Source organism: Bufo bufo, chromosome 5, assembly GCF_905171765.1.
Source record: "Bufo bufo chromosome 5, aBufBuf1.1, whole genome shotgun sequence".
Lineage (NCBI taxonomy): Eukaryota > Metazoa > Chordata > Amphibia > Anura > Bufonidae > Bufo > Bufo bufo.
The window spans coordinates 241,110,207-241,133,757 of NC_053393.1; the positions used below are offsets into that span (position 1 = coordinate 241,110,207).

Consider the following 23,551-nt stretch of genomic DNA (forward strand, 5'->3'; position numbering starts at 1 on the left):
TCAGCCCACCTATTACGGTGCTTTGATGCCATGTGGCGAATCATGCTGGTGTTGGTGAGATAGCTAGTGTTCATGCCTCTGCGCATTTTTGTATAGCACAGGTTGCAAATTACAATTCTTTTGTCGTCTGCACTTTCCTCAAAAAAGCACCAGACTGCGGAACACCTACCCCTTGGCAAGGGAGATTTACGCAAGGGTGTGCTCTGGGAAACAGTTGCAGGCCTGTTTGGTGTGGCAAGCCTTCTCCCTTTTGCCACCCCACTGCCTCTTCCAGCCTGAAGATCCCTCCCCCTCTGTACTGCTGTCCTCACTCGGTTTTCCGCCTTCCCAGCTTGGTTCAGGGACTTCATCGTCCACCACCTCCTCTTCCACTTTATCATTTTGCTCATCCTCCTAACTTGTTGACCTAACCACTACCTCAGTGATTAACAACTGTGTCTCATCCTTTTCATCAACCTCTTGAGACAGTAATTGACGTTGAGTTATTGGCATCTGTGTCTAATCATTATCCACCTCATTAAACAGTAATTGCCGTTCCCCACCATCATCTTCTTGTGATTGTGGATGCTCAAGAGTTTGGGAATCCCACAAGATCAGTCCCTCTACAAGCGTGATTGGTGAGAGGGCTAAATCAAGGAATGGTACTGAAAAGAGCTCCTCGGAATATCCGAGTATGGGATCACTTGTTTGCCCAGACTCTCCATGGTGGGAGGAAGGAGGATCAAGGTGAGCATTGGGTTGAGCAGTCTCTTGGCTACTGAGACTGGACTTGGTGGAAGACAGGGTGGTGCTTAACCGACTGGAAGCATTATCTGCTACAATCCAACCGACCACCTGGTTGCGCTGGTCTGAATTCAAGATGAAGCCTTAGGCTACATTCACACGTCCGTGGTGTGTTGCGGACCCGCAAATTGTGGGTCCGCAACACACCAGCCCATCACCCCCACACCAGCCTGTCACCCCCATAGAAATGCCTATTCTTGTTCGCAAGCTGCGGACAAGAATAGGACATGCTCTATCTTTTTGCGGAGCTGCGGTCCCAAAATCGGGGCCGCGCTCCGCAATTGCGGCTGCAGACAGCACACTGTGTGCTGTCTGCATCCATTCCGTCCCCATAGAGAATGAATGGGTCCGCACCCGTTCCGCAAAATTGCGGAACTGATGCGGACACATTTTGCGGACGTGTGAATGGAGCCTTAGAGGGAGGATTACTACCATCATTGCTTCTGCCAATGCACAAGGAAGATCCTAGTTCACAATACACCTTAGAACTGTTTTTTCAGTTTCCGTTCCGTTTTTTGCGTTCCGTATACGGACCGTATACGGAACTATTCATTTCAATGGATCCGCAAAAAAAAAGGAAGGTACTCCGTATGCCTTCCGTTTCCGTATTTCTGTTTTTCCGTTCCATTCAAAGATAGAACTCGTCCTATTATTGTCCGCCTAACGGACAAGGATAGTACTGTTCTATCAGGGGCCAGCTGTTCCGTTCCGCAAAAAACAGAATGCACACGGGACATCATCCGTATTTTTTGCGTATCCATTTTTTTGCGGACTGCAAAATACTGAAAAAGTCATACCGTCGTGTGCAAGAGGCCTATTAGTACTCACATAATCTGCTCAATAAAGAGAGACTTTATTTATTGCAAATTTGCAAACAAATGGGCCTGGCCATTGATGCCACCATCCATGCTCTGGTCCTTATCTATCATCCTATCCACCAACCTTCCACCCAGCCACCCATACAACCAACATCAAGGGCACCCCGGCCACCAATAGGCAGAAGCTCCAAGTTCAGGGTGTGACCCGAGGGGAATTAAGGTTGTGCCTCTCCAATCACTGCACGGCCGAAGGGAGTGTCAGATTTGGGAATGCCACCATGAACAACTACTGCACCTGTCCTCATCACCACTACTCCAATCATCCTCAAAGCATGACCCCTGCGGGCTATTGCACACAGACTCAGAGAACATAGCTATTTACATACACATGTGCAATGTAATGTTACAGGGGTCCCAATCCCGCAGCGACAACCTTTTTTAGCTTTTATTATTTTTTTTTACCTTGACCTGATCCTCCTGGAATGATTTCTTACTGCACTTCCAGTCTGTTGGCATTTTAGAGCTTTAACAGCGAGTCCAAAATTATTTTTCTAATAATGGAGTGCAATTTGGCTCTACTATGTTTAGAGAAATTATCTGTGCGTATCGCCACCAAGAGAATGGCTTAATGTGAAAGGGCTTAGCTTTGGGGAAATGGGATATGGCCCAGTATGTGACATTAAGTCAACCTATAGTTGGTATCGAAACAGGGTAGACATTAGATAGCATCAGGCTGTGGACTCAATTTTATTGCACTTTATTGGGTGTCTTGTATTTAAAATCTATAAAAGAAAAGCTGTCTTTGTTGCAGCCATCTGTTATCCAGTGAAAGTATTTTTTTGCACAATTAACAAACACACACATGCATCTATTGGTTGCACTTAATTGCACAAAAAGATTAAGGCCTCTTTCACACGGGTTTCCCGGATTTGCTCCGGATGCGATGCGTGTGCATTGCGGGAAACCCCCGCGAGTGCAGACACAATTTCAGTCAGTTTTGACTGCGATTGCATTGCGTTGTTCAGTTTTTATCGCGCAGGTGCAATGCGTTTTGCATGCGCGTGATAAAAAACTGAATGTGGTAACCAGACCCGAACTTCTTCACTGAAGTTCGGGTTTGGGTTCCGTGTTGTGTAGGTGTTATTATTTTCCCTTATAACATGGTTATTTAAGGGAAAATAATAGCATTCTTAATGCAGGATGCTTAGTAAAATGTTGCTTGAGGGATTAAAAAATAAAAACAATTAACTCACCTCATTCACTTGATCGCGCAGCCGGCATCATCTTCTCTTTTCTTCTTTGAGGACCTGCAAAAGGACCCTTGATGACATAATCGCGCTCACCACGTGGTGAGCGCGATGACGTCAGCACAGGTCCTGCTGAATGAAGATAGAAGGGTCACGTCATCAAAGGTCCTTTTGCAGGTCCTGAGTTTATTTTACTTTCTACTCTTTTCTCCCTACATAATACTATATTTTAAGTACTGGCATTTTACCATGTTCAGCATTGTTATACTGTATATTACTAAACTGTATACCGTATATTCATTTATAATGTACTATTAGATTTGTGGAAAAATGTAAGTTAAAAAAAATTGAATGCACTACATAGTTGTGGTGAAAATGTTTGTTCGGCGATGACTTTGTTTAGTTTGTCATATTTAATATGGCTCTTCTGTGTCCCTCTGGCGTCTCTTATGTAATACAAGTGAGATGAGAATGAAAAATACATGCTTGCAGAACATAAAAAGAGAGGTTCCTGTTTACAGCTTGAAGCTTTAGTCTGGGCAAATTCTAGCACATTGACTACGGTTCTGCAGAAAACTCCCAGCTCTGGATTTATTATCACACACCTCTAGCCTAAAAACTTTTCCTTGGTTTAATTTTCTTTAGTGATGTGCACACTGTTGATATATACACCTTTCACCTCCAGAATCCAGGAGAACTTTTCCTTGCTTCTACAGTATTATTACTTTGATTAATACTTCTTGTGATAACAGAAACAGCTCATAGTGAAGTGAGTTATATTTATATGAAGCTATGCTCAGGCTGTGGATATTGACTCTCATAGTCGCCTGCTGCTCTTAAAATAGTATTTAAGAAATGGAATCAATTACTGCTATAACAATTGCCTGTCACATGAGAGCTTATTTTAGAAGGCGGTAATTTCTCATGGGCACCAGTGATGGAGTTTTCATTTACTTAGTGATTATTCCAGGATAAACAGTAACAGGTGTGATGAGGAACGCTTTGCTTAATTGAAACAAAGGTTTTTTTTTACGTGAAACCAACAAACTAGATAACTCTCTCTGCCTAGGTCTGAAGATCCATGCAGCTATAGGTCTCTAATTTCTCTAGCATCATTTAGGACATCTGCTGTATTGTCAGTACTAAATAATTTTAATTAGGAACAGTAATGAGAGAATTGATTAAAACATTTCCAAATTTGACCAGATTTTTTAAAATAAGAAAATAATATTTTCCATCAGGCCAAAGATTAGGCACCCAATCTTCATCAGACCTCAAATCATGCCCCCAATCCTCATCAGACTTCACATCAGACCCCCAAATCAAACCTCCATTCTACATCAGACCTGAGGTCAGACCCCCATCAGATCCCCATTCCTCATTAAACCTCAGATCAGACCTCCATCAATCATGAGATCAGTCCCCCATTTCCTCATCAGACCTTAGATCATGGTGTGGGAAATAATTGAAGGCACCCTTAGGCATTTATCCAAAGGCATACTAGTTGCACCTGGCCTAAAGGCCCCACTGCCTCATGAATTAACACTAGTATTATAAATGACACATAGTAAATGAGAGTAAAGTGAAAAACAGGAGCAGAGGTGTTTGCCAAGTTGAAAGAACGCTTCAATGGTGAACGTGGAGAAAACATAGGCTTTATTTGGCAACATGTTTTGTCTCTGGACTAGTAACTTCATCAAGCCATATACAACAATGGACAAAGTCAGATTTTATAAGAGGTTATTAATGAGGTAGGAGCGGTGGATAGTGGAGGGGGAGGGAAGTGGAATGGGGGAGGGGAAGGCATAGTAAAGGGAAAATAGATTGCAACTAACAAGCAAAATATATATATACACCAGCATTATGAAAGCAAATCAAAGAGTTCAAAATGCGGTATAAATTTTCTCATTCAATCCCTTAGTCTGTTACGGTTATCAGCTGAAATGTGTTCAATAGGAAAGGAGATTATAGAGTCAAAATAACAGTTATATATTTGAGAGTAATGTCTGGAAATGCTATGCTTTGGGTAGGTATAATTACAAAAAATCTCTGCAAACTAAAGCCTTATTTACAAGTCAGTGTTCGGTCAGTGATTTCCATCAGTGATTTTGAGTCCAAATCCAGGTGCGGCTCTAAACACAGAACAGGTGCAGATCTATCCCTTATACCTTATGTCTATGGAGGATCCACTTCTGGTTTTGGTTCACAATCACTGATGGAAATCACTGACCAAAACACTGACGCGTGAATGAGGCTCTCTCTCTCATAATTTCATAAGCACATACAATTCAGGTCAAACTATTGTTAAAAATATTCTCCAATGCCACTGGCACATGCTGAAGTGTGATAACATTCTAGGCAGAGAGGTCCCGACTGCCCCTAAAATTAACTACAGACGTTCCATCACTTTGGGCAACATCGTAGCTCCCAGTCGTGAACTAAGGACCCAGCCGCCAAACTGTTAAACCTTCTTACCACCATTACTGGAGCCTACAGATGTGGTACCAAATGGTGTCTTTGTTGTCAAACCGTACCACACAGAACAAAATCCTTTTGAGCAAAGGTAACAGGTTAATCCTTACTGGTCAATAACTTAGTGAACTGTAATTCTGATTATGTCATTTATTTACTCCAATGCCAATGCTTCAATACATTGGCCAGACCATACAAACATTTCTTTGTCGTTTGATCAAGCACAGATCAAACATATTGAATAACTATCCAAAGCATTGGCAAGCGCCCCTACTCCTGTTTTTCCCTTTAACCCGTTCGCTGTTAGCACTGTACATGTAAGGAGCGGGCGCCACGTGCAGCAGGCGCCATGGCCAGCAGATCTCTGCTGTTTCAAACATCAGAGACCTGCGGCTAATTACCGTGACCGCCAATAATGCCGATCGCAGTAATTAAAGGCTTTAGATGCCGTTATCAAGTGAGATCACAGCATCTAAAGGCGCAAAAACTAACTAACTCGCACTTCCGGGCTTCTTACCAATGCCCCGTGCGGCCAATGTGTGCATCGGTAGTTGTGCTGAACACTGTAAGCCTCGCTGACAAGGCTTATAGTGTTCATGCTGCAATTCTTATTTTGGCCATCAGATAGCAGGCCAGGAAAAGAAATGAGCAATTTCTAGTGTAAATCTCATTTAAAAAATCCCTGATAGAACAGAATCAAAAAAAATATATATATATTTATAGGCTTATATTTGAGCTTCAAAATCATCACAAAAAATAAAAAAAATTTTAATAAATATATAAAAATAAATAAATAAAAGTTTAAATCACCCCCCTTTCAGTATAATAAAAAATTAATACCTAAATAACAATAAATATAAACATCATGGGTATTAACACGACCGAAAACATCCATACTATTAAAATATTTTTTTTAAATTCCAATACGACCATTTTTTCATTGCTTCTCTTACCCCCCAAAAATGTAATAAAATGGGATCAAAAAGTCACGCACACTCCAAAATGGTATCAATAAAAACTAAAGATTGTCCCGCAAAAAATGAGCCCCTAAACAGCTCAGTAGACATAAGTATAAAAAAAGTTATGGGGGTCAGAATATGGTGATGTAAAAATATTTTCTTATTAAAGTTTAAATTTATTTTTACACTATTTAGACATAAAAAACATATACATACGGGGTATCGTTGTAATTGTACTGACCCAGAGAATGAAGAGCATGGGTCAGTTTTGCCGCAAACAAAACACAGCGGGAACAAAACCCGTAAAACAGTGGAGGAATTGAGTTTTTTTTTCCAATTAGACCCCATTTGGAATTTTTTTACCGCTTCCCACTAGATTTCATGCCATAATTAATGGTAGATTTAGAAAGTACAACTTTTCCCGCAAAAAATAAGCCCTCATACAGCTATGTGACCGGAAATATTAAAAAGTTATGGCTCAAGGAAAATAGGGAATTAAAATGTAAACACTAAAACGAAAAAAAAACTCCAGTATCCTAAGGCCCCTTTCACACAAGCGAGTATTCCGCGCGGATGCGATGCGGGAGGTGAACGCATTGCACCCGCACTGAATACCGACCCATTCATTTCTATGGGGCTGTTCACATGAGCGGTGATTTTCACGCATCACTTATGCGTTGCGTGAAAATCGCAGCATGTTCTATATTCTGCGTTTTTCACGCAACGCAGGCCCCATAGAAATGAATGGGGTTGCGTGAAAATCGCAAGCATCCGCAAGCAAGTGCGGATGCGGTGCGATTTTCACGCACGGTTGCTAGGAGACGATCGGGATGGAGACCCGATCATTATTATTTTCCCTTATAACATGGTTATAAGGGAAAATAATAGCATTCTGAATACAGAATGCATAGAACAATAGCACTGGAGGGGTTAAAAAAATAAAATAAAAATTTAACTCACCTTAATCCACTTGCTCGCGTAGCCCGGCATCTCCTTGTGTCTCCTTTGTTGAAGGACCTGTGATGACGTCACTCCGGTCATCACATGGTACGTCACATGATTTTTTACCATGGTGAATCACCATGGTAAAAGATCATGTGACGTACCATGTGATGACCGGAGTGACGTCACCACAGGTCCTTCAACAAAGGAGACACAAGGAGATGCCGGGCTACGCGAGCAAGTGGATTAAGGTGAGTTAAATTATTTTTTATTTTTTTTTAACCCCTCCAGTGCTATTGTACTATGCATTCTGTATTTAGAATGCTATTATTTTCCCTTATAACCATGTTATAAGGGAAAATAATACAATCCACAGAACACCGATCCCAAGCCCGAACTTCTGTGAAGAAGTTCGGGTTTGGGTACCAAACACGCACGATTTTTCTCACGCGAGTGCAAAATGCATTACAATGTTTTGCACTCGTGCGGAAAAATCGCGGGTGTTCCAGCAACGCACCCGCACATTTTTCCGCAACGCCCGTGTGAAAGAGGCCTAAGGGTTAATACGTGCACAGAAGTTTCTACTTAGGCCTAGTTCACACGAACGTATGGCTTTTATAGTTTTTTGCGGTCCGTTTTTCACGGATCCGTTGTTCCGTTTTTGAGTTCCATTGTGTTTCCGTTTCTGTTCCGTTTTTCTGTTCCGTTTTTCCGTATGGCATATACAGTATACAGTAAGTACATAGAAAAAATTGGGCTGGGCATAACATTTTCAATAGATGGTTCAGCAAAATTGGAACAGATACGGAAGACATACGGATGCATTTCCGTATTTGGTCAGTTTTGTTTGCGGACCCATTGACTTTAATGGAGCCACGGAACGTGATTTGCGGCCAAATATAGGACATGTTCTATCTTTCAACGGAACGGAAAAACGGAAATACGGAAACGGAATGCATCCGGAACACATTCCGTTTTTTTTTGCGGAACCATTGAAATGAATGGTTCCGTATACGGACCGTATACGGAACACAAAAAAACATCCCGTACACTCGCAAAAAAAACGTTCGTGTGAACTCGGCCTAACTGTGCTGGAGCTGGCAGATGCCTTCCTGCACCAAGGATATGCTCCATACCAGCCTCGTTGGCACAACTGTATGAGGTAATCCTCTATCTACTTCCCCTCCCAGTGCTTTTTCTCCTTCCTGTGGTGATCCTGCACTATTGATGCGCCTCTCTGTGCCTTCTTTTTTTTCCAGGTTACTTGCACACGGCCGTTGTGGGTCCATTCCGTGCATTGGGGACCACAATTTTCGGTCCCCAATGCACGGGCAAAGTCTGTGCGGCGGTCAGGACGAATCGAGACCCATTGAAGTTGAATGGGTCTGTGATTTGTCCGCACCGCCACCGACAGAAACAGAATCTCCGTGATTGCGGACCCGTTCAAGTGAATGATGCCGCAATACAGCCAAGGGCACACAACGGCCGTGTGCAAGAGGCCTAAGGCTCATGCACACGATGGTGTTTTTTCTCTGCAATCCGCATTTTTTGTGAGTCGGATGCAGACCTATTCATTTCAAAGGGGCTGCAAGAGATGTGGACAGCACACAGTATGTCCATTCCACGGCATCCGCAAAAAAAAAGAACATGTCCTATTCTTGTCCGTATTATGGACAAAGATAGGACTGTTCTATAGAGGCAAGACGTTCCGTTCTGCATAAATGCAAAATACACACAGTCGGTATCCATGTTCTGTGGACTTGGGACACTTTTCTGGCATGCTTGTTATCTACAACAATTGTGACTTTTTTCAATTTTATCGGTATTTATCTCTTGTTCCTTTAAAATAAAAAAAGTGGATGAAGTTTAGTTGGAAGGTTCAGACCTTCTGCAGCCCAACAGATTGACCATAATTTATACAAGAAACTACCATAAAATATAGCACAATTCTACATCAGCTCATATCTGGCATAGTTGAATTTTTCTGCTGCATGAACTGCCAGAAGATAAGCCAAAATAATTGATTCATTTGGCATATCTTACTTCAGTATGAAAAAACTATCTTAAAGGGAACCTGTCATGTGGATATTTGATTATAATCTAACTAATTATATACAATCATTAACTACTAAAAAGTACCTTAGATGTATTCACTTACTGGTGTGACAGATGGTTACCTCATAATATACACACAAAGATGTCACATGCCGCATGCTAATGAGCTGATTTGAGTCCAGCGTGATGTCAGTGAGTCCAGCGTTTTTTTAATTCAGAGATATAGCCACTCCCCTGCCCACCTGCTGCTGATTCCTATGGAAAAAAACTGTCATTCAGCAGCAGGTGGGCGGGGAGAGTCAGGAGCTCATGAATATTCAGGACTCATCATTATGAGCTGGAGCATTTCAATACAAGATGTTGGCAGATTGACTGGGTCAATTAAAGGAAGTGACCCAGCATTTTGCTAAGAGAATCAGTCACTTATTTATGTTGCCCTTAGTTAGGACATCATAAAACTGGTGACAGGTTCCCTTTAAAGAAGCACTCCCACAACAATTTTATACTCTTATTGGTTAGAAAGGTATAGGATGTAAATGGTAGTGAAGGTAATCCTATTACCGGTGGTTGTATTTGTGAGTTATACACTTCGTTCTGGTCCTCAGCTGTCATGCGACCAACACTTTGACTACACAGTGTCGTATGTATGGACAGGAAGTCAGTTTTTCTGTTTATTCCAATGGGAGCATCGATGTTAGCCTCATACAAACGAAAATAGAAACTGACTTTCTGACCACACTTAAGATGGAGTGTCGGTCACATGACACAACTGACGACCAGAGCAAAGAGGGTCATTTATTATCAAATATACGCCACTTTTCGGTGTATATCTGGCGTATATCTGCGACTTTTCCTAGGTCTAAAAAAGGGTGTGTGTTGTGGGTGGGGAAAGGGGCGGGCCTACAGGCCCATCTCATTTATCATTTTGTATGCCTGTTTTAAAAGTAGAAAATGGTTTAATGGTGAGTGCCGCTACTTGAGCAGAGCACCATCAAATATCGCTATTGATCTAGTGCTGATAAGGGTCTATCCAGATTGATTACACATCGGGTAGTGTCGGCTGCTGTTTTTTTTCTTGATAGACTTATGTTGACAAAATGGTTTAAATCTACACCAACCAGGGAGCTAGCGTAGATTTAGACAGGTAGTGGCAGCCACTGCCAGCACAAAGGGGCATTAATACCAGCGTCTTAAATGCCGGTCTTAATAAATGAACCCCAAAGTGTATAACTCTCAAATACAGCAACCTGCAAGAAGATTACCATCACTTCAATTGATATCATGTACCTTTCTAATTGGCCACAAAATAAAAAAAAATTGGTGGGAGTCGGGGTGGACTGAGAACTTAAAGTGGCCCTGGGGAAAAAAAACTAAAAGTGGCTCCATGTTGTAGGTGGGTTCAAATTGACAGAGGGTAGGCAACAGAAATAGGTGGGGCCAACACATGTAGACAGGGACAAAAGAAGCAGGCAGGGCCATCAGTACTGTAGTGCAGCAGAAAGCACCACCCCAGCAGAACCAATTACCACAAGGCAGCACAAAATACCACACCAGCAGAACCAATTACCACAGTGCAGCACAAAATACCACACCAGCAGAAATAAATACCATAGTGCAGCACAAAATACCACACCAGCAGAAATAAATACCACAGTGCAGCACAAAGCACCACACCAGCATAAATAAATACTGCAGTGCAGCACAAAGCACCACCCCATCAGAAACAAATTCCACAGTGCAGCACAAAATACCACACCAGCAGAAATAAATACTACAGTGCAGCACAAAATACCACACCAGCAGAAATAAATATCACAGTGCAGCACAAAATACCACAGCAGCAGAAATAAATACCACAGTGCAGCACAAAATACCACACCAGCAGAAATAAATGCCACAGTGCAGCACAAAGCACCACCCCATCAAAAATAAATACCACAGTGCAGCACAAAATACCACACCAGCAGAAATAAATACCACAGTGCAGCACAAAATACCACACCAGCAGAAATAAATACCACAGTGCAGCACAAAGCACCACCCCATCAGAAATAAATACCACAGTGCAGCACAAAGCACCACCCCATCAAAAATAAATACCACAGTGCAGCACAAAATACCACACCAGCAGAAATAAATACCACAGTGCAGCGCAAAATACCACACCAGCAGAAATAAATACCACAGTGCAGCACAAAATACCACCCCAGCAGAACCAATTACCACAAGGCAGAACAAATTACTGCCCCAGCAGAACCAAGTACTACAGCGAAGCAAAAAATACTGTTATCCCCACAACGGTATTCTACTGTGAAGACGGTGATACAATTGAATTCAGGACGGCACCTGCAGCTACCAGTGAGGTGCATAAGTATCTTACTGGCAGCTGCATGTGATAGTATTAATTAATGTCGAGAGTATGTGATCGTTATGTACCTGGCTGGCGACAGTGAGGAGGGCTTGGGTGGCATTTCCCTGTAAGTTCTATGGCCAGTCCGCCCCTGTGTGGGAGTGTTTCTTTAATAAAGTGTTCCTTTAGTTCTTGCCTAGCTAAATCTATTTGCTTCCTAAAGATAGGATAGCATATGAAAACTACCAGAATGAAATCATTCTGGATAATAGCATACAATGGCATTGACTTGCCTGGCATTTCGTTGCACATTTTGTAATATAAAATAAAGGAGGTATCGTCCTAGAATTTTGCATGGAGGATATTATACACTCACCTAAAGAATTATTAGGAACACCATACTAATACGGTGTTGGACCCCCTTTTGCCTTCAGAACTGCCTTAATTCTATGTGGCATTGATTCAACAAGGTGCTGATAGCATTCTTTAGAAATGTTGGCCCATATTGATAGGATAGCATATTGCAGTTGATGGAGATTTGAGGGACGCACATCCAGGGCACGAAACTCCCGTTCCACCACATCCCAAAGATGCTCTATTGGGTTGGGATCTGGTGACTGTGGGGGCCATTTTAGTACAGTGAACTCATTGTCATGTTCAAGAAACCAATTTGAAATTATTCGAGCTTTGTGACATGGTGCATTATCCTGCTGGAAGTAGCCATCAGAGGATGGATACATGTTCTCATTCTGTTTACGCCAAATTCGGACTCTACCATTTTAATGTCTCAACAGAAATCGAGACTCATCAGACCAGGCAACATTTTTCCAGTCTTCAACAGTCCAATTTTGGTGAGCTCGTGCAAATTGTAGCCTCTTTTTCCTATTTGTAGTGGAGATGAGTGTTACCCGGTGGGGTCTTCTGCTGTTGTAGCCCATCCGCCTCAAGGTTGTGCGTGTTGTGGCTTCACAAATGCTTTGCTGCATACCTCGGTTGTAACGAGTGGTTATTTCAGTCAACGTTGCTCTTCTATCAGCTTTAATCAGTCGGCCCATTCTCCTCTGACCTCTAGCATCAACAAGGCATTTTTGCCCACAGGACTGCTGCATACTGGATGTTTTTCCCTTTTCACACCATTCTTTGTAAACCCTAGAAATGGTTGTGCGTGAAAATCCCAGTAACTGAGCAGATTGTGAAATACTCAGACCGGCCCGTCTGACACCAACAACCATGCCACGCTCAAAATTGCTTAAATCACCTTTTTTTCCCATTCTGACATTCAGTTTGGAGTTCAGGAGATTGTCTTGACCAGGACCACACCCCTAAATGCATTGAAGCAACTGCCATGTGATTGGTTGACTAGATAATTGCATTAATGAGAAATAGAACAGGTGTTCCTAATAATTCTTTAGGTGAGTTTATATGTGTGTACAGAAATATCATAGTCTCCTACTATTTATTCTTAACCGCCTCACGTCCGCCCATAGGATATAAACGTCCTATGGGTGGACGTCTATTTCTGACAGCACGTTTTAAAACGTCCTGTCAGAAATAGCAGCTGCACGCTAATCGTGCAGCTGCTGATTGGGTTGCCCGCTGTCAGTGACAGCAGGGCAACCCTAAGACAAGGCAGGGACAGTGCCCAGGTGTCCCTGCCTTCACGATCGCTGCAGACACAGCGCTCACCGAGCGCTGTGTCTGCGGAGCAGGAAGCGATGTGCGCTTCCTGTTCCGGCCCGGCGGTCATGTGACCGCCGTGACCGGAGAGTGCAGGGGCTGTGTGAGGTCTCTCAGAGACCTTGATCAGCCCTGCTCTGAGGCTGTACAGCGCTGGATTGCTGCTGTACAGCCTCTATAGGGGTGCATTTGTCCTGTAACTGGGGCTACTATGTCAGCCCCAGTTACAGGAGAAATCAACAGTGTAAAAAAAAATAAAAAGTGAAGTAAATGTCCCCCAGAGGTCTTGTATGACCTTATGGGGGACGAAAAGTGTAAAATAAAATAAAAATAAAATAAAGGGTTGAAAAAATAAAATAAAAAAAAGTTTCACATGTAAAAAAAAAAAAAAAAACCCAAGTAAGGAATAAAAAAAAAAATTAAAAATAGAAAAAATAAAATAAAATAGACATATTTAGTATTGCCGCGTCCGTAAAAACCAGCTCTATAAAAATATCACATGACCTAACCCCTCGGGTGAACACCGTAAAAAAATAATAAAAAAAACTGTGTCAAAACAAGCAATTTTTGTCACCTTGCATCACAAAAGGTGCAACACCAAGTGATCAAAAACGCGTATGTCCCACAAAATGGTACCAATAAAACCGTCACCTCATCCCGCAAAAAATGAGCCCCTACATAAGAAAATCTCTCAAAAAATAAAAAAACTATAGCTCTTAGAACATGGAGACACTAAAACATCATTTTTTTGGTTTCAAAAATGCTATTATTGTGTTAAAGTGAAACAAATAAAAAAAAGTATACATATTAGGTATTGCCGCATCCGTAAAAACCAGCTCTATAAAAATATCACATGACCTAACCCCTCGGGTGAACACCGTAAAAAAAAAAAAAAAAAACTGTGTCAAAACAAGCAATTTTTGTCACCTTGCATCACAAAAGGTGCAACACCAAGTGATCAAAAACGCGTATGTCCCACAAAATGGTACCAATAAAACTGTCACCTCATCCCGCAAAAAATGAGCCCCTACATAAGAAAATCTCTCAAAAAATAAAAAAAACTATAGCTCTCAGAACATGGACACATTAAAACATAATTTTTTGGTTTCAAAAATGCTATTATTGTGTAAAACTTTAATAAATGAGAAAAAGTATACATATTAGGTATCGCCACGTCCGTAACAATCTGCTCTATAAAAATGTCACTTGACTGAACCCCTCAGGTGAACGCTGTAAAAATAAATAAATAGAAACTGTGGTAAAACAACCAATTTTTTGGTCACCTTGCCCCATAAAGTGTTATAATGAATGATCAAAAAATCATATGTACCCAAAAATAGTACTAATAAAACTGGCACCTTATCCCCTAGTTTCCAAATGGGGTCACTTCTTGGGAGTTTCTACTGTAAGGGTGCATCAGGGGGCTTCAAATGGGACATGGCATCTAAAAACCATGTGGAGTTCCTTATCTTCTGCGCCCTGCCGTGTGCCCATACAGCAGTTTACGACCACATGTGGGGTGTTTCTGTAAACCGCAGAATCTGGGTAATAAATATTGAGTTTTGTTTGGCTGTTAACCATCGATGTGTTAAAGAAAAAAATTGATTAAAATGGAAAATCTGCCAAAAAAGTGAAATTTAAAAATTTGATCTCCATTTTCCTTTAATTCTTGTGGAACGCCTAAAGGGTTAACAAAGTTTGTAAAATCGGTTTTGAATACCTTGAGGGGTGTAGTTTCTACAATGGGGTCATTTATGGGGGTATCCACTATGTAGGCCCCACAAAGTGACTTCAGACCTGAACTGGTCCTTATAAAGTGGGTTTTGGCAATTTTCTTAAAAATTTGAAGAATTGCTTCTAAACTTCTAAGCCTTCTAACGTCCTAAAAAAATAAAATGACATTTCCAAAATGATGCCAACATAAAGTAGACATATGGGGAATGTTAAATAATAAATATTTTATGAGGTATCACTTTCTGTTTTAAAAGCAGAGAAATTGAAATTTAGAAAATTGCGAATTTTTCAAATTTTTGGGTAAATTTGGGATTTTTTCATAAATAAAGGTGAAATATTTTGACTCAAATTTATGACTATCATGAAGTACAATGTGTCACGAGAAAACAATCTCTGAATGACTTGGATAAATAAAGGCGTTCCAAAGTTATTACCACATAAAGTGAGATATGTCAGTTTTGCAAAATTTGGCCTGGTCAGGAAGGGGGCAAAGGGCCCAGATGGGAAGTGGTTAAAGGAAATGTGATAAATCCAGCAGCCCAATGATGATTACTACTGAGGTTAATAGGGTTTCTTCTGCAAGAGCAATTTTCAGCTTTAAGATCTGCAATGTGCATCTGTGAATTTTGTTGGTTCCTAACTCAACAAGATGAAACTATTGCCCTAAGGGTGACACTTTCCTTATTGATTATGTTAGACTTTATCTTTTCAGTACAGGGTTTTTCATATCTACTTCATCTTGTGCCCTGTGGTTCATTGGAAATGTTTTATGGAAATATCAGAGCCAGGAAACATACAATTATTGCACTGTATTTATATATGAATATGTGCATGCATGTAATAGGCAGTGTTAACAATTCAGGGTAATAGCTGGTGCCTGCAGAAAATATATAAAACTAGTCTCTAAGAATCACTATAAAAGGAGAATATTAGGGGATCATTTATCAAGCAGAAATACGTCTATATTAGGAGCATTTCTGGCGCAGATTGTGACTTTTCCCCGCTCACGCCAGGTATGGATGGGAATGGGTGGCATGGGTGGAAAAAGAAAACAGGTCAGTAGGCCCATCTCATTTACCATTTTCTATACCTGTTTTAAGTGTAGAAAATGGTCTAAATGTAAGACAGCTAGGAAGATTTTTTAGATTTAGAAGCGGTGGTCGATCCATGGAAGTTATGTACAGGCCAGTGCCTCTACATAACTTTGGCAGATCTACAGCCAGTGCAGGGCCTTATTAAGACCACCATCTTAATGAATGTGCCCCTTCATTTTACAGGATAATTTTGTCTAAGGTGCTAATTGAGTTTGTCCCCACATCAGAAATCATCATTTACACTTGAACAATAGCTCTACTATGCTGCAGACACTTTTGTGACAAAGATCTTATGGTTTTTATGTACTTTATCCACTATATATCCACTTTATTGTTTCCCATTTAGTGATTTATTAAGCTGTGGTATTTCGAGAAGCATAGGAATCACTCAACTTCAAGTCTGGGTGACCACTATTCCAGTATTAGGTGTTATCATTCCCCTTGTGAAAGAGATGTATGTATTCCTAGACAATCAGCTAATGTCAGCATTTATTGGGTAGTGTCATACTGTGGAGATACACCACCGCCACCTGAAGGTAATTTGTAGTTGGGAAACTGTTCGTAACTAGCAGAAGAATGGCACACTGCAAAGCTCTACAAAAGGTGCTTTACAATTTCTGTTTTATGGGGAATACAATTGCAGATTAAAACATATACGTCAGGACTCAGGAGAGCTGAAACATCCTCTTTAAATCACCTCTGGAAGCCCTAATAAGTTCAGTAATACATGTATGGATCACCTGCCACTGATTCCAGATCAGTAATTTGTATGTCAGTACTCACCTCCATTCCCCTTCTATGTGTCCACAATCCAATCTCTTGATAAACCACAAACATTTTTCACACAAAATTGCCTTTCTCTAAAGTGGGAGATTTATCATGAGGGGAATTCTTAAAGTCAGTTTTGAAGGAGACTTGTGTTACTGTAATTTGCTCCAAATCTATCAAATAGCACACAATGTTTGATACATTTGGTGCATCTTTAAGTTTAACATTTCTTTCTAGTGATATTTTTTACTTTCTATGCCACCACTTTACTGGAGTAAAATTCTGACGATTTTTGTGATGTTTTAAAAACTCACAGTTGATAAATGTGTCTTAACTTGAACCACACACACTTTTCAAAATTGAAATTGATTAGTGTAAAAATTCAGCAATTTTTGACCAGATAACCCCAAAAAGTCAAAATGTCCTATTTTGTGATGTTTTGGAGCTAGGTCTTATAAAGTCCACCTAAACTTGTCTCCAGACAAGTCTTTAAATATACTGTAGGTGTGTTCCAGCTGGTCCTAGAGGGTCTATTACAGTATTAGGACTCATGCACACGACCGTTGTGTGCATCCGTGGCCGTTGTGCCGTTTTCCGTTTTTATTCGCGGACCCATTGACTTTCAATGGGTCAGTGGAAAAATCGGAAAATGCACCGTTTTGCAGCCGAGACCGTGATCCGTGTATCCTGTCCGTCAAAAAAATATGACCTGTCCTATTTTTTTGACGGACAACGGTTCACGGACCCATTCAAGTCAATGGGTCCGTGAAAGAACACGGATGCACACAAGATTGGCATCCGTGTCCGTGATCCGTGGCCGTAGGTTACTTTAATACAGATGGATCCGAAGATCCGTCTGCATAAAAGCTTTTCGTGAAAACTCAGATCCGACAGTATATTCTAACACAGAGGCGTTCCCATGGTGATGGGGACGCTTCAGGTTAGAATATACTAAAAGAACTGTGTACATGACTGCCCCCTGTCAGGCAGCAGGGGGCAGCCCCCCCCTGTAGTTAACACATTGGTGGCCAGTGCGGCCGGCCCCCCCCTCCCTCCCTGTAGTTAACTCATTGGTGGCCAGTGGGCCCCCCTCCCTCCCCTGTAGTTAACTCGTTGGTGGCCAGTGCGGCCGGCCCCCCTCCCTCCCCTGTAGTTAACTCGTTGGTGGCCAGTGGGCCCCCCTCCCTCCCATGTAGTTAACTCGTTGGTGGCCAGTGGGCCCCCCTCCCTCCCCTGTAGTTAACTCGTTGGTGGCCAGTGGGCCCCCCCTCCCTCCCCTGTAGTTAACTCGTTGGTGGCCAGTGGGCCTTCTCCCCTCCCTCCCCCTCCTAATTAAAATCTCCCCCCCCTATCATTGGTGGCAGCGGAGAGTACCGATCGGAGTCCCAGTTTAATAGCTGGGGCTCCGATCGGTAACCATGGCAACCAGGACGCTACTGCTGTCCCGGTTGCCATGGTTACTTAGCAATTTGTAGAACCATTATACAAACCGGATTCCAAAAAAGTTGGGACACTAAACAAATTGTGAATAAAAACTGAATGCAATGATGTGGAGATGGCAAATGTCAATATTTTATTTGTAATAGAACGTAGATGACAGATCAAACGTTTAATCCGAGTAAATGTATCATTTTAAAGGAAAAATACGTTGATTCCAATTTTCACGGTGTCAACAAATCCCCAAAAAGTTGGGACAAGTAGCAATAAGTGGCTGGAAAAAGTAAATTTGAGCATAACGAAGAGCTGGAAGACCAATTAACACTAATTAGGTCAATTGGCAACATGATTGGGTATAAAAAGAGCTTCTCAGATTGGCAGTGTCTCTCAGAAGCCAAGATGGGTAGAGGATCACCAATTCCCACAATGTTGTGCAGAAAGATAGTTGAGCAATATCAGAAAGGTGTTACCCAGCGAAAAATTGCAAAGACTTTGCATCTATCATCATCAACTGTGCATAACATCATCCGAAGATTCAGAGAATCTGGAACAATCTCTGTGCGTAAGGGTCAAGGCCGTAAAACCATACTGGATGCCCGTGATCTCCGGGCCCTTAAACGACACTGCACCACAAACAGGAATGCTACTGTAAAGGAAATCACAGAATGGGCTCAGGAATACTTCCAGAAACCATTGTCAGTGAACACAATCCACCGTGCTATCCGCCGTTGCCAGCTGATACTCTACAGTGCAAAGAAGTAGCCATTTCTAAGCAAGATCCACAAGCTCAGGCGTTTTAACTGGGCCAGGGATCATTTAAAATGGAGTGTGGAAAAATGGAAGACTGTTCTGTGGTCAGACGAGTCACGATTCGAAGTTCTTTTTGGAAATCTGGGACGCCATGTCATCCGGACCAAAGAGGACAAGGACAACCCAAGTTGTTATCAACGTTCAGTTCAGAAGCCTGCATCTCTGATGGTATGGGGTTGCATGAGTGCGTGTGGCATGGGCAGCTTGCATGTCTGGAAAGGCACCATGAATGCAGAAAAATATATTCAGGTTCTAGAACAACATATGCTCCCATCCAGATGTCATCTCTTTCAGGGAAGACCCTGCATTTTTCAACAAGATGCCAGACCACATTCTGCATCAATCACAACATCATGGCTGCGTAGGAGAAGGATCCGGGTACTGAAATGGCCAGTCTGCAGTCCAGATCTTTCACCTATAGAGAACATTTGGCGCATCATAAAGAGGAAGGTGCAACAAAGAAGGCCCAAGACGATTGAACAGTTAGAGGCCTGTATTAGACAAGAATGGGAGAGCATTCCTATTTCTAAACTTGAGAAACTGGTCTCCTCGGTCCCCAGACGTCTGTTGAGTGTTGTAAGAAGAAGGGGAGATGCCACACAGTGGTGAAAATGGCCTTGTCCCAACTTTTTGGGGATTTGTTGACACCATGAAATTCTGATTCAACATATTTGTTCCTTAAAATGGTACATTTTCTCAGTATAAACTTTTTTTCCGTGATTTATGTTCTATTCTGAATAAAATATTAGAAGTTGGTACCTCCACATCATTGCATTCAGTTTTTATTCACGATTTGTATAGTGTCCCAACTTTTTTGGAATTCGGTTTGTACTTACCTGCGAGCTGCGATGTCTGCGTCCGGCCGGGAGCTCCTCCTACTGGTAAGTGACAGGTCATTAAGCAATGTGCCGCACAGACCTGTCACTTACCAGTAGGAGAAGCTTCCGGCCGGACGTAGACATCGCAGCTCGCAGGTAAGTATAATGGTTCTACAAATTGCTAAGTAACCATGGCAACCGGGACACCAGTAGCGTCCTGGTTGCCATGGTTACCGATCGGAGCCCCAGCGATTAAACTGGGACTCCGATCGGTACTCTCCGCTGCCACCAATGATAGGGGGGGAGATTTTAATTAAGAGGGGGAGGGAGGGGAGAAGGCCCACTGGCCACCAACGAGTTAACTACAGGGGAGGGAGGGGGGGCCCACTGGCCACCAACGAGTTAACTACAGGGGAGGGAGGGGTGCCGGCCGCACTGGCCACCAACAAGTTAACTACAGGGGAGGGAGGGGGGGCCCACTGGCCACCAACGAGTTAACTACAGGGGAGGGAGGGGGGTCGGCCGCACTGGCCACCAACGAGTTAACTACAGGGGAGGGAGGGGGGGCCCACTGGCCACCAATGTGTTAACTACAGGGGAGGGAGGGGGGCCCACTGGCCACCATTGAGTTAACTACATGGGAGGGGGGGGGGCGGCCGCACTGGCCACCAATGTGTTAACTACAGGGGAGGGAGGGGGGCCCACTGGCCACCATTGAGTTAACTACAGGGGAGGGGGGGGGCGGCCGCACTGGCCACCAATGTGTTAACTACAGGGGGGGGCTGCCCCCTGCTGCCTGGCAGCACCTGCCAGGCAGCAGGGGGCAGTCATGTACACAGTTCTTTTAGTATATTCTAACCTGAAGTGTCCCCATCACCATGGGAATGCCTCTGTGTTAGAATATACTGTCGGATTTGAGTTTCACGATGTAACTCAAATCCGATGGTATATTCTAACATAGAGGCGTTCCCATGGTGATGGGGACGCTTCAAGTTAAAATATACCATCGGATTGGAGAAAACTCAGATCCTATGGTATATTAACTCCTGACTTTACATTGAAAGTCAATGGGGGATGGATCCGTTTGAAATTGCACCATATTGTGTCAACGTCAAACGGATCCGTCCCCATTGACTTGCATTGTAATTCAGGACGGATCAGTTTGGCCCCGCACGGCCAGGCGAACACCAAAACGACTTTTTTTTTCATGTCCGTGGATCCTCCAAAAATCAAGGAAGACCCACGGACGAAAAAACGGTCACTGATCACGGAAAAAACGGAACCCGTTTTTGCGGACCGCAAAAAAATACGGTCGTGTGCATGAGGCCTTAATAACAGGAAGAAACTTAGGGGGGCATTGACAGCTTTCTACGCATTGACCATGGGAAATTTTCCCTGTAGGGTCTATTGCCAGTCCACCCCTTGTGTCCTCCCTAACACTAGGTAAATTTGTTTTTAAGGCCTCCAATTTCTACTCTATCAAATTCAATGCAACATTGCAATAGTTTGCACAGTTTGGTTGCATATACAGTACAGACTAAAAGTTTGGACACACCTTCTCATTCAAAGAGTTTTCTTTATTTTCATGACTATGAAGGCATCAAAACTATGAGTTAACACATGTGGAAATATATACATAACAAACAAGTGTGAAACAACTGAAAATATGTCATATTCTAGGTTCTTCAAAGTAGCCACCTTTTGCTTTGATTACTGCTTTGCACACTCTTGGCATTCTCTTGATGAGCTTCAAGAGGTAGTCCCCTGAAATGGTCTTCCAACAGTCTTGAAGGAGTTCCCAGAGATGCTTAGCACTTGTTGGCCCTTTTGCCTTCACTTTGCGGTCCAGCTCACCCCAAACCATCTCGATTGGGTTCAGGTCCGGTGACTGTGGAGGCCAGGTCATCTGGCGCAGCACCCCATGACTCTCCTTCATGGTCAAATAGCCCTTACTTTCAAATTTTTCCCAATTTTTTAGCTGACTGACTGACCTTCATTTCTTAAAGTAATGATGGCCACTCGTTTTTCTTTACTTAGCTGCTTTTTTCTTGCCATAATACAAATTCTAACAGTCTATTCAGTAGGACTATCAGCTGTGTATCCACCTGACTTCTCCTCAACGCCACTGATGGTCCCAACCCCATTTATAAGGCAAGAAATCCCACTTATTAAACCTGACAGGGCACACCTGTGAAGTGAAAACCATTTCAGGGGACTACCTCTTGAAGCTCATCAAGAGAATGCCAAGAGTGTGCAAAGCAGTAATCAAAGCAAAAGGTGGCTACTTTGAAGAACCTAGAATATGACATATTTTCTGTTGTTTCACACTTGTTTGTTATGTATATATTTCCACATGTGTTAATTCATAGTTTTGATGCCTTCATAGTCATGAAAATAAAGAAAACTCTTTGAATGAGAAGGTGTGTCCAAACTTTTGGTCTGTACTGTAGATAGCACATAGGATAGAAATCTTGTGACAGAGCATCACAAAATCATGTTTTTAAAAAAAAAGAAAAAGCTAGTTATCTTATGCCACACATCTCAGGATATGTTGAGCCTAGAGGAAAGATAACAGGGACACATATGTGAATTCCACAATATTGCTGGCGCACAAAACACAATCAAATTTAAAGTGTCCTATTTGAAACGTTATGTTAGTATCTATGGCAACATCAACCATAAAACTGAACAATGTGGATAGCAACACCCATCACATATGTTATATAACCATTGTTATGTGAAGCAGTGAAGCACCCGACAGTGACATGTGCACAGCCCTCCCTTGTCCACATCTTAATATTCATTTAATTCAGTTAATTACACTTAACGTTTTAATTACTCCATTCATTCAGTTGTAATTATTCTACATTTTAGAGAATACTTTTAACGCAGTTCACTTGCCATTAGATAAATGTAGATGTAACAAACTGTTTTAATAATTAAAATGTAATAAGGTTTTTTACCTATAAATGGTCTGATATATTCTCTTTTTTATGTGACCTACAGGTTACGATGTCTGGTAAAACAGCTGGAAAGAGGAGAAGCATCTGTGGTAGACCTGAAAAAGAATCTGGAATATGCAGCAACTGTGCTTGAGTCCGTTTATATTGATGAGACAAGGTGGGAAAGGCTCATCATTTATCATGTGTAATACATCATCTTGTAGTCTTACAGTCTAATTTTATATTCTAGTTCTTGATTAATTGGTGTAATTTTTATACAATAATAAAATTACAATATATGTATCATAAAATTGCAAAAAAAAAAGAATGCAAGCAACACTGTGAAGTACAGTGATCAAAAAGTCTCTCTTGTTGCCATAAGAAGCCTCTATAGGAGGCCCCATTACATATGACAGCAATAATACTACAGCATGCAGCGCTGTTCTTCACATTGTAATGACAGAAACCTTGATAGCATCCTGAGAGACCCCTTTCATAAGCCAGTACTGAAGTTATTCTTCACTTTCTTGTGAAGTTAATGTAAGTGCAATCACTAATATAGTGCCGAATAAAAATGGCTTGCCTCTTGGCATTAGATACCAGCCTAATACAGTAAAACCTGCATTGGCCTTTGTATGTTAACCA

At 42.0% G+C, this 23,551-nt stretch overlaps 1 protein-coding gene across 2 annotated transcripts in view; it reads left to right on the forward strand.

Annotated features, from left to right (window-relative positions):
- Positions 1-23,551, forward strand: part of LOC121002879 (calcium/calmodulin-dependent 3',5'-cyclic nucleotide phosphodiesterase 1C-like) — a 786,737-nt gene that overhangs the window by 333,999 nt on the left and 429,187 nt on the right. For both annotated transcript variants that reach the window (XM_040434515.1, XM_040434516.1), the window contains exon 3: positions 22,971-23,084. In XM_040434515.1, the coding sequence (XP_040290449.1) occupies positions 22,971-23,084 (114 nt within the window). The remainder of the gene's footprint in view (positions 1-22,970; positions 23,085-23,551) is intronic.